This window comes from Bombina bombina, chromosome 6 (assembly GCF_027579735.1).
Source record: "Bombina bombina isolate aBomBom1 chromosome 6, aBomBom1.pri, whole genome shotgun sequence".
NCBI lineage: Eukaryota > Metazoa > Chordata > Amphibia > Anura > Bombinatoridae > Bombina > Bombina bombina.
Window position 1 is genome coordinate 1,012,274,403 of NC_069504.1, and position 17,068 is coordinate 1,012,291,470.

At 35.9% G+C, this 17,068-nt stretch overlaps 1 protein-coding gene across 1 annotated transcript in view; it reads left to right on the forward strand.

The window, feature by feature from the left end:
- The window catches only part of VWF (von Willebrand factor), a 424,292-nt gene that overhangs the window by 128,463 nt on the left and 278,761 nt on the right, over positions 1-17,068 (forward strand). Inside the window, exon 19 of the mRNA XM_053718732.1 lies at positions 1,317-1,420. Coding sequence (XP_053574707.1) covers positions 1,317-1,420 — 104 coding nt within the window. The remainder of the gene's footprint in view (positions 1-1,316; positions 1,421-17,068) is intronic.

Consider the following 17,068-nt stretch of genomic DNA (forward strand, 5'->3'; position numbering starts at 1 on the left):
AAAAATTACTGACAAATTTCATGACTGCACTTTTTGCATTAATTCCCTTTTTTGAAAAACATCAAAATGTAGGATTCTATACTTATATTATTTAATAACATTTTCTTTTAAAAATTAGAAGAAATTGCTGTTGTTTTATGTCAGTTTGCTCCATCTTGCATTGTATTAAACAATAATCAAATATTATTACATTTGAATGAATGCACATTCATGTTTCTATCTCTGACCAAATTCACTTAGCAAACACCACCGAACAAAAAATACATGCATAAAAAACCATTCGATATAGTGCAAGATTACAAGTGGAGTGCTAAATATCGCTTTCATGAAAGCGATAATTGCCCTCCACTGTGTAGTACCAGCACGCGCTAACCGCATCAGAACCTAAGCGCATTGAAGGGGGCAATTAACACAGCGATGTCAACAATTTTAAATATAACGTATATGTATATAAGTATATACATAAACATTTACAGGGAACACAGTTCCCATAGACCGCTATGTAAAGGCATTTGTCAGTGACGTTTTTTTTCTAACACCCCACTCCCACCAACTTTAGACCCCAGAATACTGCTATTTTTATTTTTTTAATAAAATACATTAGGCTGTATTTTGGGGGTATTTGGGGCACATTTATCAAATTAACCAGAGATCTGATCTCTGGTTAATTTTATAAGCGCTAATTGCAATGGCTGTTTAATTATCATACGCCTGCAAACAACAAATTTGATAGCCCTCTTTTTTAAATGAGGGGGGGGGTGATAATGGCCTTTTTTGATTCAGCACAATTACCAACATATACTGTATAACCTTTATACTTACAATATCACTTGATCACCTGAGGATTTGACCCTTCATTTGAAAGAGGGGTCTCACCACTTTCAAATGATGGATCACTTTTCCTATTGTAGTTTCTATGATGAGTGCTAGAGCTCTAATAATAACTCAGAGCATCAGGTCACCAAGTCGAATGGTTAAAGCATATTTTATGGCAATGAGCCTCAAATTAGAGCAACATAAGGCGAAGTTAAACAACTCTTTCAAATGAATGGCATTGTGTGCACCAATCTTTGATTGTGATGTATGCAGCCTTTAGAGGATAGGGGCTTATTTGGAGCCACTATGTTCATGTAATAAATCACATACTAATTAGAATGTTTATGATAACCTTCATTGGTAATACGGGGCTACACTCTTTAAAGTTGGGGTCTTTTCCCCCTCTATGTGGCTTACACTGGGCACCATGACCTTGAAAAGCCCCCTCCTTTAACATAAAAGTACATCAAATAATGTTGCTTTTAATGTTTTTATTTTAGGTTCGGCACAACTCAAAATGCATTGTTCTAGAAAAATGCCCATGTTTCCATAACGGCAATGAATATTCACCAGGTTCATCTGTGGAGATAGATTGCAACACATGGTAAGACAAAGAACAATATTTTTTTAAAGTACCATGAATTATGCTATAATATAATATCTGTATATTTTTTGGGAGGAGGGGGGCATATGAAGAGCTTTCAGTGGATGACAGATTTAACCAGCTATTTATTCTCATAATTAAGAAATTAAAGTAAATTACCAAGAAAAAAGTTCTTTAAAAAGATTAAATTATTACATTCCCCAATAAAACCTGTAGTTTTCTAACTGTAACAAAACTTGTTCACTGGCATCTTCTGATATAGTTAAGATCAAATATATAAATATATTCTATAATTTTTGATCATTTTAAGATCTTTATCCGCAGCTATGTCTAAAATGATGCTCATTTGGTATAGCAAAACTGCACAAATTCTCAAAATTGACCCAGAAACTATATATATATATATATATATATATATATATATATATATATATATATATATATATATATATATATATATATATATAAAACAACCTAAGGTATTGATCTAGGCCTATTTTTATATAGTTCATGCCACCATTTAAAAAAATTGTTAACTTTTTTTTTACAAACAATGGGTTTCAAACTAAAATTATTTGTTTACAACTACTGCAGTCTTAAAACAAATGGTTGTACAAGTTTATCTAGGGTCCCCTTTACTCAAAAATGGCAGACATGCAGGGCTTTGCCAGTGATATTTGGCAATTAGAAGGCCGCTAACTGCAGTTGCACACCACACTTCTGAAATTCCTGGCAGTGAAGGGGATAATCAGCTAGCTGTTAAGGGTATGTGTATTATAGTGCAGTGATTACCCTCCCACCTACCACCTCCCTGATCCCTCCCAAACAGCTCCCTTCCCCCTCCCACTGGTCGCCATCATATTACATCATCTTATGGGTACTGGTAGCCAGTATACAGTTAAAGTTTTTTTTAAAAAATATTTATATATTTATTTTCTGTAGTGTAGGGATCCCTCCTCACTTTCCCACCTACCTGAATCCTCAGAAATAGCTCTATTCCCTCCCCCCTCCTACTGCACCAGAGGGGGGGAAGGGTTGTGTGTTTTTTTTATTGTAATTTATTTTTTATTATTTTTTTCTGTAGTGTAGGGATCCCCCCTCACCCTCCCCACCTGCCCCTTCAAGGGATCTCAGTGTAGGGAACCACCACTCCATCTAAATGTCCCCTTTTCTGTAGTGTAGGGACCCATCCCTCCCTCTCCCCTACCAAAAATGTTTCCGTAGCATAGGGGACCCTTCTCAAGACTCTCTCCCCCCTCCTGCAACGGATCACCCACACACCTCCATCCTTCCCTTCCAAACCTCCCACCGCACCCATTACAGACAGTGACACTTTCTGTGTCACAGTTTGAATAAACAATCTGCCTTCATATGGTAAGGGAGTATGATAATTTCTATCTTACTATACGAAGGTAGATGCCCTCTTCCCTCAGCTTCAGTCTCTGCTGTAAAAGCTGACAGTGGGAACCACAGCATGAGCCAAACTGTTGTACATTGGTACTATGTCAACACAGTACGCTGGGCAAAATACTGTGTGTAGTACCTTTGTCCATGTTGCTTAAGGGGTCAATATAGACCTATGTTTCATTCATAGTTTTGAACAATGCAAAGAGCTAAGTTAAGTAAATTAAAAATTATTTGTTTTCTATTGGGATGTAAAAAGACAATGCAATAACACTTAGGGGCCGAATTTTCAAGGAGCTGTAAGCCCCTGTTTCCGCATGAGCCTTTAGACTCACCGGAAACAGCAGTTATGAAGCAGCGGTCTGAAAACCGCTGCTCCATAACTGGTCTGCTGCCTCTGAGGCTGCGGTCTGCAATCCGCCCCAATCCTATACGATCGGGCTAATTGACACCCCCTGCTAGCAGTTGATTGGCTAAGAATCTGCAGGGGGCGGCATTGCACAAGCAGTTCTGGGGAACTGCTTGTGCAATGTTAAATGCTGACAGCGTATGCTGTCGGCATTCAGCAATGACTGTCGGACATGATATGCTACAGCGTATCATGGCGGACAGACATTAATAGATTGGCCTCTTACTCTGAATTTCAAATGAACTGTAAATATTTTTTTCTGAAAATTTTCAAAATGTTCTATTTCCCTGCCGCTTATATTATGCCACAGCCATCAGAGAATCACAAACTCATACATATATTATGTGAACTCTTGCACATGCTCAGTAGGAGCTGGTGGCTCATAATATGTGCAAAGTTTGATAAAAGAAGTAAATTGGATTTTTTTTTTTTTTTTTTAAAGGCATGTTCTGTCTGTATCATAAAAATTTAATTTTGACTTTGGTGCCCCTTTAAGTTGTAGGAAATTTATACCTAGTCAACCTCTCCCAAAAATAAATATAACCATTTGTACAGTACAGCAGTGCTAGACACAGCTAATGCATTAACTTATTAACTAACATAAAGAGACAAATTTATCAGTCTGGGAATAGAACATTCTTCTCATATTTCATGTCAACAAGCATGCCCAAATACGCTTTATATTTATCATAAAATCTTTCCCATTGAAAAAAATACAAAATAACAATTTGGTCATTGAGCACAGCGTGTCATCATTGCTCAAGCCCGTACAGTGTTAGTGTAAATGCACCAGTAACCTAGCTCCTCTTCATGTGCAGTTTTTGTTTAGTTAAAAGGTAGAATGCTGAGACTGTTCATAAATTTTACATCTGACCTAAATAAACACCAAAAGCTGATAAGGTATCAGTACCAAAAAAGTGTGTAAGTCATGTATTGCTTTCAGATAAATAGGGCCGTTTCTGGGAGCTACTCACCATGGGCGTCTGCATAGCAAAATATGCCCGGACAATAAATACACGCACACAATATATCTATATATACAGTATATATATATATATATATATATATTTATATTTATATTTATATTTATATATATATTTATATACAGTATATATGATTTGGATACATACAATTTTTTGGAAGAAGTGGTATTGAGCTTATAGTTTTGTTTATCATTTAGTGCTTTGTTTATTATAAAGAAGAATAACATCATTAAAATGAAACACAATAGAACCAACATAAGTTATCCTATACATGTAAAGTCTACTGCTAACAGTAAATTACCTAAAATATGTAAAATAAAGATTCCCCTATTTGTGCTATTGGCAAAACGTTTAACAAACTATTCCAGTATGTGAGCAGGAGGAAAGTGATAACTCAGAGTACATTGCTATTAATGAAATACCTCATTCTTTGCTGCTGTTAAAAAGGTGGTAGAAATGGACTTTCTACCTTCCAGGAAGATCACTCTCTACCACTGTGCAATGCATGCTGGCAATTAGAGTCCAGAACTGCAGTTGCACAATACTGAAGGAAAAATCGTGAATTATAAATTCCGGAATGCTATGTAACCTCCAGCATACTGTGCTTCTTCCTCTAAAACAGAGCTACATTCAGGGGAATTAAAAAGAAAAAAACAGACATTTAACTGTCTTTTTTTCTGCAGTTTGTACTTCAAGTGGGGAGGAACATCTAGGGGGGGGGGGGCTGATGCACAACTTTCCCCTGTCCCTGTGAATGCCCATGCTACTCACACTGCTTAGTTATCATCCTGGCCAGCTATATTGTTCCTACTTAAAGGGTCATGATACCCAATTTTTTTCTTTCATGATTTAGAAAGAGCATGTCATTTTAAACAACTTTCTAATTTACTTCTATTATCTAATTTGCTTCATTCTCTTGATATCACTTGCTGAAAAGCATATCTAGATATGCTCAGTAGCTGCTGATTGGTTACTGCACATAAAGGCCTTGTGTGATTGGCTCACACATGTACATTGCTATTTCTTCAACAAAGGATATCTAAAGAATTGAGCAAATTAGATTTTGACTAGACTGTCCCTTTAACTATGCATTATTTTTTGTCACATTTGATCTAAAATAAATCTCTACTGAATCTAGACTTTGAGGTGACCCAAGGACCGGCTAGTACATCATTCAAACAACAACCACAACATTTTATTTTCATTAAATGGCTAGTTCATCCCTTCTCAGGAATTCAGTATAGTTTAGTGTGAAATGTGAGTGAGTCCTTCTTCTGTATGCTTAATTTTCTAATAGTAAAGATAGACATGTGCGGTTCGTTTCGGATTAATTCGGAAATTCGGTAAATTCGGTAAATTCGGAGATTCGGATCGATTCGGATTTCCGAATTAAAATACTTCCGAATCTACCGAATGAATCCGAAATAGCTGCCGTATCTCCGAATAAATCCGAATTAGCTCGTTAAGATTCGGCATTTCCCCATAGGAAACAATGGGAGTTTCGGCTGAAAAAAAACTAACACTGCAGCCCCATTGTTTCCTATGGGGAAACACTAAGTCTGCACCTAACACCCTAACATGTACCCCGAGTCTCTAAACACCCCTAATCTAACACTTATTAACCCCTAATCTGCTGCCTCCGCTATCGCTGACACCTGCAGTATTTTATTAACCCCTAATCTGCCGACCGAATATCGCCGCCGCCTACATTATAGCTATTAACCCCTAATCTGCTGTCCCTAACACCGCCGACCCCTACATTATAGTTATTAACCCCTAATCTGCCTCCCCCAACGTCGCCGCAATCTAACTACAAGTATTAACCCCTAATCTGCCGACCCGATATCGCCGCCTACATTATAGCTATTAACCCCTAATCTGCTGTCCCTAACACCGCCGACCCCTACATTATAGTTATTAACCCCTAATCTGCCCCCCCCAACGTTGCCGCAATCCTAACTACAAGTATTAACCCCTAATCTGCCGACCTGATATCGCCGCAACCTAAAATTATAACTATTAACCCCTAATCTGCTGTCCCTAACACCGCCGACCCCTACATTATAGTTATTAACCCCTAATCTGCCTCCCCCCAACGTCGCCACAATCTAACTAAAAGTATTAACCCCTAATCTGCCGACCGCAAATCGCCGCCACTATAATAAATGTATTAACCCCTAAACCGCTGCACTCCCGCCTCGCAAACACTATAATACATTTTATTAACCCCTAATCTGCCCTCCCTAACATCGCCGCCACCTACCTACAATTATTAACCCCTAATCTCCCGCCCCCATCGTCGCCGCTACTATAATAAGGTTATTAACCCCTAAACCTAAATCTAACCCTAACACTAACACCCCCTAACTTAAATATAATTTAAATAAAACAAAATAAGTTTACTATAGTTAAATAAATGAATCCTATTTAAAACTAAAGACTTACCTGTAAAATAAACCCTAAGATAGCTACAATATAACTAATAGTTACATTGTAGCTATTTTAGCATTTATTTTTATTTTACAGGCAACTTTGTATTTATTTTAACTAGGTACAATAGTTATTAAATAGTTAATAACTATTTAATAACTACCTAGCTAAAATAAATACAAATTTACCTGTAAAATAAATCCTAACCTAAGTTACACTAACACCTAACACTACACTATCATTAAATTAACTAAATAAATGATTCCTATTTAAAACTAAATACTTACCTGTAAAATAAACCCTAAGATAGCTGCAATATAACTAATAGTTACATTGTAGCTATTTTAGCATTTATATTTATTTTACAGGCAACTTTGTATTTATTTTAACTAGGTACAAAAGCTATTAAATAGTTATTGACTAATTAATAGCTACCTAGTTAAAATAATTACAAAATTACCTGTAAAATAAATCCTAACCTAAGTTACAATTAAACCTAACACTACACTGTCATTAAATAAATTAACTACAAGTACCTACAATTATCTACAATTAAATAAACTAAAGTACAAAACCCCCCACTAAATTACAAAAAAAAACAAACACTAAATTACAAAAAATAAAAAAATATTACAAGAATTGTAAACTAATTACACCTAATCTAAGCCCCCTAATAAAATAACAAAGCCCCCCAAAATAAAAAAAAATGCCCTACCCTATACTAAATTACAAAAGTTAACAGCTCTATTACCTTACCAGCCCTGAACAGGGCCCTTTGCGGGGCATGCCCCAAAGAAAACAGCTCTTTTGCCTGTAAAAAAAAAACACAATCCCCCCCCACATTACAACCCACCACCCACATACCCCTACTCTAACCCAAACCCCCCTTAAATAAACCTAACACTACCCCCCTGAAGATCTCCCTACCTTGAGTCGTGTTCACCCAGCCGGGACGAAGTCTTCATCCGATGGGGCAGAAGAGGACATCCAGACCGGCAGAAGTCTTCATCCAAGCGGGGCAAGAAGAGGTCTTCCATCCATCATACAAGTACCAAAATACAAACAAACACTAAATTACCAAAAATAATAAAATATTACAATAATTTTAAACTAATTACACCTAATCTAAGCCCCCTACTAGCTATTAATATAGCTTCAATATAACTAATAGTTACATTGTAGCTATTTTAGGATTTATATGTATTTTACAGGCAACTTTGTATTTATTTTAACTAGGTACAATAGTTATTAAATAGTTAATAACTATTTAATAACTACCTAGCTAAAATAAATACAAATTTACCTGTAAAATAAATCATAACCTAAGTTACAATTACACCTAACACTACACTATCATTAAATTAACTAAATAAATGAATCCTATATAAAACTAAAGACTTACCTGTAAAATAAACCCTAATATAGCTGCAATATAACTAATAGTTACATTGTAGCTATTTTAGCATTTATATTTATTGTACAGGCAACTTTGTATTCATTTTAACTAGGTTCAATAGCTATTAAATAGATACTGACTATTTAATAGCTACCTAGTTAAAATAATTACAAAATTACCTGTAAAATAAATCCTAACCTAAGTTACAATTAAACCTAACACTACACTATCATTAAATAAATTAACTACAAGTACCTACAATTAAATACAATTAAAAAAACTAAACTAAAGTACAAACCCCCGCCCACTAAATTACAAAAAATAAAAAAAAATATTACAAGAATTTTAAACTAATTACACCTAATCTAAGCCCCCTAATAAAATAACAAAGCCCCCCAAAATAAAAAAAATGCCCTAACCTATACTAAATTACAAAAGTTAACAGCTCTATTACCTTACCAGCCCTGAACAGGGCCCTTTGCGGGGCATGCCCCAAAGAAAACAGCTCTTTTGCCTGTAAAAAAAAAACACAATCCCCCCCCCACATTACAACCCACCACCCACATACCCCTACTCTAACCCAAACCCCCCTTAAATAAACCTAACACTACCCCCCTGAAGATCTCCCTACCTTGAGTCGTGTTCACCCAGCCGGGCCGAAGTCTTCATCCGATGGGGCAGAAGAGGACATCCAGACCGGCAGAAGTCTTCATCCAAGCGGGGCAAGAAGAGGTCTTCCATCCATCAGAAAAGTACAAAAAAACAAACAAACACTAAATTAGCAAAAATAATAAAATATTACAATAATTTTAAACTAATTACACCTAATCTAAGCCCCCTACTAGCTATTAATATAGCTACAATATAACTAATAGTTACATTGTAGCTATTTTAGGATTTATATTTATTTTACAGGCAACTTTGTATTTATTTTAACTAGGTACAATAGCTATTAAATAGTTAATAACTACCTAGCTAAAATAAATACAAATTTACCTGTAAAATAAACCCTAACCTAAGTTACAATTACACCTAACACTACACTGTCATTAAATTAACTAAATAAATTAATCCTATATAAAACTAAATACTTACCTGTAAAATAAACCCTAATATAGCTACAATATAACTAATAGTTACATTGTAGCTATTTTAGCATTTATATTTATTTTACAGGCAACTTTGTATTTATTTTAACTAGGTACAATAGCTATTAAATAGATATTTACTGTTTAATAGCTACCTAGTTAAAATAATTACAAAATTACCTGTAAAATAAATCCTAACCTAAGTTACTATTAAACCTAACACTACACTATCATTAAATAAATTAACTACAAGTACCTACAATTAAATACAATGAAATAAACTAAACTAAAGTACAAAAAAACCAAACACTAAATTACAAAAAATAAAAAAAATTACAAGAATTTTAAACTAATTACACCTAATCTAAGCCCCCTAATAAAATAACAAAGCCCCCCAAAATAAAAAAATGCCCTACCCTATACTAAATTACAAAAGTAATCAGCTCTATTACCTTACCAGCCCTGAACAGGGCCTTTTGCGGGGCATGCCCCAAAGAAAACAGCTCTTTTGCCTGTAAAAAAAAACACAATACCCCCCCCCACATTACATCCCACCACCCACATACCCCTACTCTAACCCAAACCCCCCTTAAATAAACCTAACACTACCCCCCTGAAGATCTCTCTACCGTGTCTTCACCCAGCGGGCCGAAGTCTTCATCCGATCGGGCAGAAGAGGACATCCAGACCGGCAGAAGTCTTCATCCAAGCGGGGCAAGAAGAGGTCTTCCATCCATCAGAAGTCTTGATCCAGGCGGCATCTTCTCTGTTCATCCATCCGGAGCGGAGCGGCAGCATCCTGAAGACATCCCACGCAGAGCATCCTCTTCTTTCTTGATCCGACGACTAGGTGACTGTACCTTTAAGTGACGTCATCCAAGATGGCGTCCCTTGAATTCCGATTGGCTGATAGGATTCTATCAGCCAATCGGAATTAAGGTAGGAAAAATCTGATTGGCTGATTCAATCAGCCAATCAGATTCAAGTTCAATCCGATTGGCTGATGGAATCAGCCAATCAGATTGACCTCGCATTCTATTGGCTGTTCCGATCAGCCAATAGAATGCGAGCTCAATCTGATTGGCTGATTGGATCAGCCAATCGGATTGAACTTGAATCTGATTGGCTGATTGAATCAGCCAATCAGATTTTTCCTACCTTAATTCCGATTGGCTGATAGAATCCTATCAGCCAATCGGAATTCAAGGGACGCCATCTTGGATGACGTCACTTAAAGGTACAGTCACCTAGTCGTCGGATCAAGAAAGAAGAGGATGCTCTGCGTGGGATGTCTTCAGGATGCTGCCGCTCCGCTCCGGATGGATGAACAGAGAAGATGCCGCCTGGATCAAGACTTCTGATGGATGGAAGACCTCTTCTTGCCCCGCTTGGATGAAGACTTCTGCCGGTCTGGATGTCCTCTTCTGCCCGATCGGATGAAGACTTCGGCCCGCTGGGTGAAGACACGGTAGAGAGATCTTCAGGGGGGTAGTGTTAGGTTTATTTAAGGGGGGTTTGGGTTAGAGTAGGGGTATGTGGGTGGTGGGTTGTAATGTGGGGGGGGGTATTGTGTTTTTTTTTACAGGCAAAAGAGCTGTTTTCTTTGGGGCATGCCCCCGCAAAAGGCCCTTTTAAGGGCTGGTAAGGTAATAGAGCTGATTACTTTTGTAATTTAGTATAGGGTAGGGCATTTTTTTATTTTGGGGGGCTTTGTTATTTTATTAGGGGGCTTAGATTAGGTGTAATTAGTTTAAAATTCTTGTAATTTTTTTTATTTTTTGTAATTTAGTGTTTGTTTTTTTTGTACTTTAGTTTAGTTTATTTCATTGTATTTAATTGTAGGTACTTGTAGTTAATTTATTTAATGATAGTGTAGTGTTAGGTTTAATAGTAACTTAGGTTAGGATTTATTTTACTGGTAATTTTGTAATTATTTTAACTAGGTAGCTATTAAACAGTAAATATCTATTTAATAGCTATTGTACCTAGTTAAAATAAATACAAAGTTGCCTGTAAAATAAATATAAATGCTAAAATAGCTACAATGTAACTATTAGTTATATTGTAGCTATATTAGGGTTTATTTTACAGGTAAGTATTTAGTTTTATATAGGATTAATTTATTTAGTTAATTTAATGACAGTGTAGTGTTAGGTGTAATTGTAACTTAGGTTAGGGTTTATTTTACAGGTAAATTTGTATTTATTTTAGCTAGGTAGTTATTAACTATTTAATAGCTATTGTACCTAGTTAAAATAAATACAAAGTTGCCTGTAAAATAAATATAAATCCTAAAATAGCTACAATGTAACTATTAGTTATATTGTAGCTATATTAATAGCTAGTAGGGGGCTTAGATTAGGTGTAATTAGTTTAAAATTATTGTAATATTTTATTATTTTTGCTAATTTAGTGTTTGTTTGTTTTTTTGTACTTTTCTGATGGATGGAAGACCTCTTCTTGCCCCGCTTGGATGAAGACTTCTGCCGGTCTGGATGTCCTCTTCTGCCCCATCGGATGAAGACTTCGGCCCGGCTGGGTGAACACGACTCAAGGTAGGGAGATCTTCAGGGGGGTAGTGTTAGGTTTATTTAAGGGGGGTTTGGGTTAGAGTAGGGGTATGTGGGTGGTGGGTTGTAATGTGGGGGGGGGATTGTGTTTTTTTTTTACAGGCAAAAGAGCTGTTTTCTTTGGGGCATGCCCCGCAAAGGGCCCTGTTCAGGGCTGGTAAGGTAATAGAGCTGTTAACTTTTGTAATTTAGTATAGGGTAGGGCATGTTTTTTATTTTGGGGGGCTTTGTTATTTTATTAGGGGGCTTAGATTAGGTGTAATTAGTTTAAAATTCTTGTAATATTTTTTTTATTTTTTGTAATTTAGTGGGCGGGGGTTTGTACTTTAGTTTAGTTTTTTTAATTGTATTTAATTGTAGGTACTTGTAGTTAATTTATTTAATGATAGTGTAGTGTTAGGTTTAATTGTAACTTAGGTTAGGATTTATTTTACAGGTAATTTTGTAATTATTTTAACTAGGTAGCTATTAAATAGTTATTAACTATTTAATAGCTATTGTACCTGGTTAAAATAAATACAAAGTTGCCTGTAAAATAAATATAAATGCTAAAATAGCTACAATGTAACTATTAGTTATATTGCAGCTATATTAGGGTTTATTTTACAGGTAAGTCTTTAGTTTTATATAGGATTCATTTATTTAGTAAATTTAATGATAGTGTAGTGTTAGGTGTAATTGTAACTTAGGTTATGATTTATTTTACAGGTAAATTTGTATTTATTTTAGCTAGGTAGTTATTAAATAGTTATTAACTATTTAATAGCTATTGTACCTAGTTAAAATAAATACAAAGTTGCCTGTAAAATAAATATAAATCCTAAAATAGCTACAATGTAACTATTAGTTATATTGAAGCTATATTAATAGCTAGTAGGGGGCTTAGATTAGGTGTAATTAGTTTAAAATTATTGTAATATTTTATTATTTTTGGTAATTTAGTGTTTGTTTGTATTTTGGTACTTGTATGATGGATGGAAGACCTCTTCTTGCCCCACTTGGATGAAGACTTCTGCCGGTCTGGGTGAACACGACTCAAGGTAGGGAGATCTTCAGGGGGGTAGTGTTAGGTTTATTTAAGGGGGGTTTGGGTTAGAGTAGGGGTATGTGGGTGGTGGGTTGTAATTGTGGGGGGGGATTGTGTTTTTTTTTTACAGGCAAAAGAGCTGTTTTCTTTGGGGCATGCCCCGCAAAGGGCCCTGTTCAGGGCTGGTAAGGTAATAGAGCTGTTAACTTTTGTAATTTAGTATAGGGTAGGGCATTTTTTTTATTTTGGGGGGCTTTGTTATTTTATTAGGGGGCTTAGATTAGGTGTAATTAGTTTAAAATTCTTGTAATATTTTTTTATTTTTTGTAATTTAGTGTTTGTTTTTTTTTGTAATTTAGTGGGGGGGTTTTGTACTTTAGTTTATTTAATTGTAGATAATTGTAGGTACTTGTAGTTAATTTATTTAATGACAGTGTAGTGTTAGGTTTAATTGTAACTTAGGTTAGGATTTATTTTACAGGTAATTTTGTAATTATTTTAACTAGGTAGCTATTAAATAGTCAATATCTATTTAATAGCTATTGTACCTAGTTAAAATAAATACAAAGTTGCCTGTAAAATAAATATAAATGCTAAAATAGCTACAATGTAACTATTAGTTATATTGCAGCTATATTAGGGTTTATTTTACAGGTAAGTATTTTGTTTTAAATATGATTAATTTATTTAGTTAATTTAATGATAGTGTAGTGTTAGGTGTAATTGTAACTTAGGTTAGGATTTATTTTACAGGTAAATTTGTATTTATTTTAGCTAGGTAGTTATTAAATAGTTATTAACTATTTAATAACTATTGTACCTAGTTAAAATAAATACAAAGTTGCCTGTAAAATAAAAATAAATGCTAAAATAGCTACAATGTAACTATTAGTTATATTGCAGCTATCTTAGGGTTTATTTTACAGGTAAGTCTTTAGTTTTAAATAGGATTCATTTATTTAACTATAGTAAACTTATTTCGTTTTTTTTTTTTTTTTTTTTAAATATTTTATTTTCAGTTTTCAACATAAACAAAAACCAAAACAAACAAAAGATTACATATTTTGCATCCCTGCATTACATTTCAATTGTCTCATATTGCTATTACCCTTCCCAGAGGAGGAGAGGCATTTTAAGATATGATTATTACATTGATGGTCCTGGCAAAATTGAATAACACATATTAGATATATCCTTAAGTTGAGCAAGTCTCACCCGAACCAGGAATGCCTTCTATACATAGGTCGCATGTGCACAAGTCCAATGTTGGGGTTGTATTTGCCTCAGCTATACTTCCAATGAGGTTTTACATAGCAAAGTAAGGGAGCAGTCATGCAACAAAAATAAAATACAATACAGACAGACAAGACATACAGGAAAACAAAAAGTCTCCAAAAATTATCTTATGAGTGTGGGCGAATCACAAATGTTTTACTACGAACCATATAAAAGGACCTAACAGCTTCCAGAATATGCCCCTGAGATATGAAAACCAGACTGGATGGGGTTTGCCAGTGTTCTGAACTTAATACCGTGTGTCTATTAGTGTTCACTTCCTGCTTCTATATTTGTATGAGTCCCAGATGAACAATATGTCTTCGTATAGATCTAGTTTTCCCTCCCTAAGGAAATAAAATCTCTCGAGGAGAAGGTCAGAATCCACCTGACTCTTCCAATCCTCTATACTGGGGATGGTGGATGATTTCCAATGTCTAGGTATATTTTGCTTTGCTACATTTATCATTATTAAAAATAATTGCCTTCTAATCTTGCATGGGATTTGAGGGGTTTGAGATAGAAGAATTAGTTCTAGACTAGGCGCTAATTGTGTGTGCAGTATCGAGTTTATTTCCTCGAAAATATTCCTCCAAAAGACATTGATTGGGATGCAATCCCACCAAATGTGCCTCATGTTACCGATTTGGCCCCCACATCTCCAACAAGTATTAGAGCATTTTTTGAATATATATTTAAGTTTTGCTGGTGTTAAATACCAACGCATAAATATTTTAATGTTCGTTTCTTTAGCCTTAGCGGAGTGGGCTGATTTTGACAAATTTTTAAACCTATTGCTCCATTCCTTAGGAGGTGTAGTTTCTATTAATTCCCTGTCCCAGCTCTTAGTGTAGGTTGGGAGATCCGGAAATCTGTTGTCTAGGACTAATTTGTACATTGTTGAAATAGATCTTTGGGATTTCCTACCATGTATGCAAGCTTGTTCAAATTGAGTTGGGATCCTTGTTAGGTCTGATTTGCATCTATGGGAGTAAATGAAGTGTCTAATTTGATGGTACCTAAACCACGAGGACAAAAAAGGAATATCCATGTCATTGAGCTGTTGTTTTGATTTTAATTTGCCTTTATCCATAATTGTGTGTATGGGGATCTGCGAAGGGAAGTCAGGTTTGACATGTGCAGGCTCATCCAATCCTGGGGGGAATTCCTGGTTTGATAATAATGTTGTGAGTGGGGAGTATTGTGTGGAGATTCTTTTAAATGATTTTAATATGAGTTGCCAGTCTTTCCAGGTCTCATTGGTCATTGAAAGATGGGAGATATTTACTCGTTTTACTGCTGGGAGGTTCCAGCAACTCGTGCCCAAATGTGTCACCCCTGCTGCAGAATTTTCTATTTGAACCCATCCCTTTGGGGAAGTTGCGGAGTGGTTACACCACTCTACAATCCTTTGTAGTGATACTGCCAATTTATACGAGTGGAGGTGAGGTACTCCCAATCCTCCCCTATCTGGCACTCTGTACATTGTCCCTTTGTTGATGCGGGGTGGTCTACGGCCCCACACGTAGTCATTTATGACCTTTTGTAGTATATCAATGTCTTTGGATGTATTCTGTATGGGGGCTGTCTGGAGTAGATATAGAGCTTTGGGTAGTAACACCATTTTAGACGCCTGTATTCGGCCTAACCAGGAAATATTCTTAAGGAGCCAGGAAGAAGTCAGAGATTGAAATTCATTAATCAAGGCTCCATAATTGAGTTTACGTGTAAGCTGTGGGTCAGATGAGAGGTATATACCTAAATACTTTAAACAAATTGGTTGGGCTTTCAAGGGGCATTGAGATCTAATGGATTCCAGGGATTGTGGGGTGAGATTAACCGGGAGGAACTCTGATTTTGCCATATTTACCAAAAAGTTTGAGACTTCTCCATAACATGTGAACTCGTTCATGACATGTGATATAGAATTTAGTGGGTCTGATAGAGTTAGCAGTAAGTCATCCGCAAAAATCGCTAATTTATGAGAACTGTCTCCTAAGTTGATTCCTTTTATATTGGGGTTTGCCCTTAATTTGGCAGCAAGGGGTTCTAAAGATAGAATAAATAGAAGAGGGGATAAGGGACAGCCCTGTCTGGACCCATTTCTGATTTCAAACATATCTGAAAGGGACCCATTCACCCTGACTTGAGCAGATGGGTTGGAATATAGGGCCATGATTTTCTGTATAAAATGAGTTGGGAAATCAAACCGTCTTAGTGTCCTGTCTAGGTAAGTCCAGTCCAGTCTGTCAAATGCCTTTTCGGCGTCGGTAGAGAGAAAGATAGCAGGGGAGTTTGTTTTAGAAATATGATCAATTAAATTGAGGACTTTGACAGTATTGTCCTTCGCCTCCCTGTTCGGTACAAAGCCCGCTTGGTCTTGGTGGATAAGATGGGGTAGTAAACTGTTTACCCGGGAGGCTAAAATTTTTGCATAAATTTTTAAATCTACGTTCAGTAGGGAAATTGGTCGGAAATTGGCCGGTGTGTCTGGTATCTTGCCTGGTTTTTCCAGTACCGTAATATGGGCTTTGAGCATGGAATCTGGGAAGGGAGACGAATCTGAAATGGAGTTGAAAAGATTAGTTAAATGTGGGGCTAATTGCTTCGCAAATGTTTTATAATAAAGGCCTGAAAAGCCATCTGGGCCCGGGGCTTTATTGGGTTTTAAAAGTTTAATGGCGGATAGTACCTCTGCAGAAGAAATAGGCTTGTCTAGTGCTTCTTTTTGGTCTGGTTTAACCTGTGGTAAGTCTATTTGGTCTAAGTACTGATCACATTTTTGGGAATGAAGTTTTGCGTCTCTGTCAGGGAACAGATTGTATAATTTGTGATAGAATGCTTTGAAAACAGATGCTATAGTTAATGTGTCCTCAGTGTTTTTTCCCGTCTTGTCTTTGATCGAGTGTATGTAAGTGGACCTTTGTTTTTTCTTTAGGGCTCTAGCCAGCCATCGGCCTGACTTATTGCCCTCCCTATAAAATGTCTGATTAAAAGATAGCAACTGTTGTTGGGTGACAATCTGTAAGGCCTTATTAAATTGATTCCTTTTAGAGGAAAGAAGTT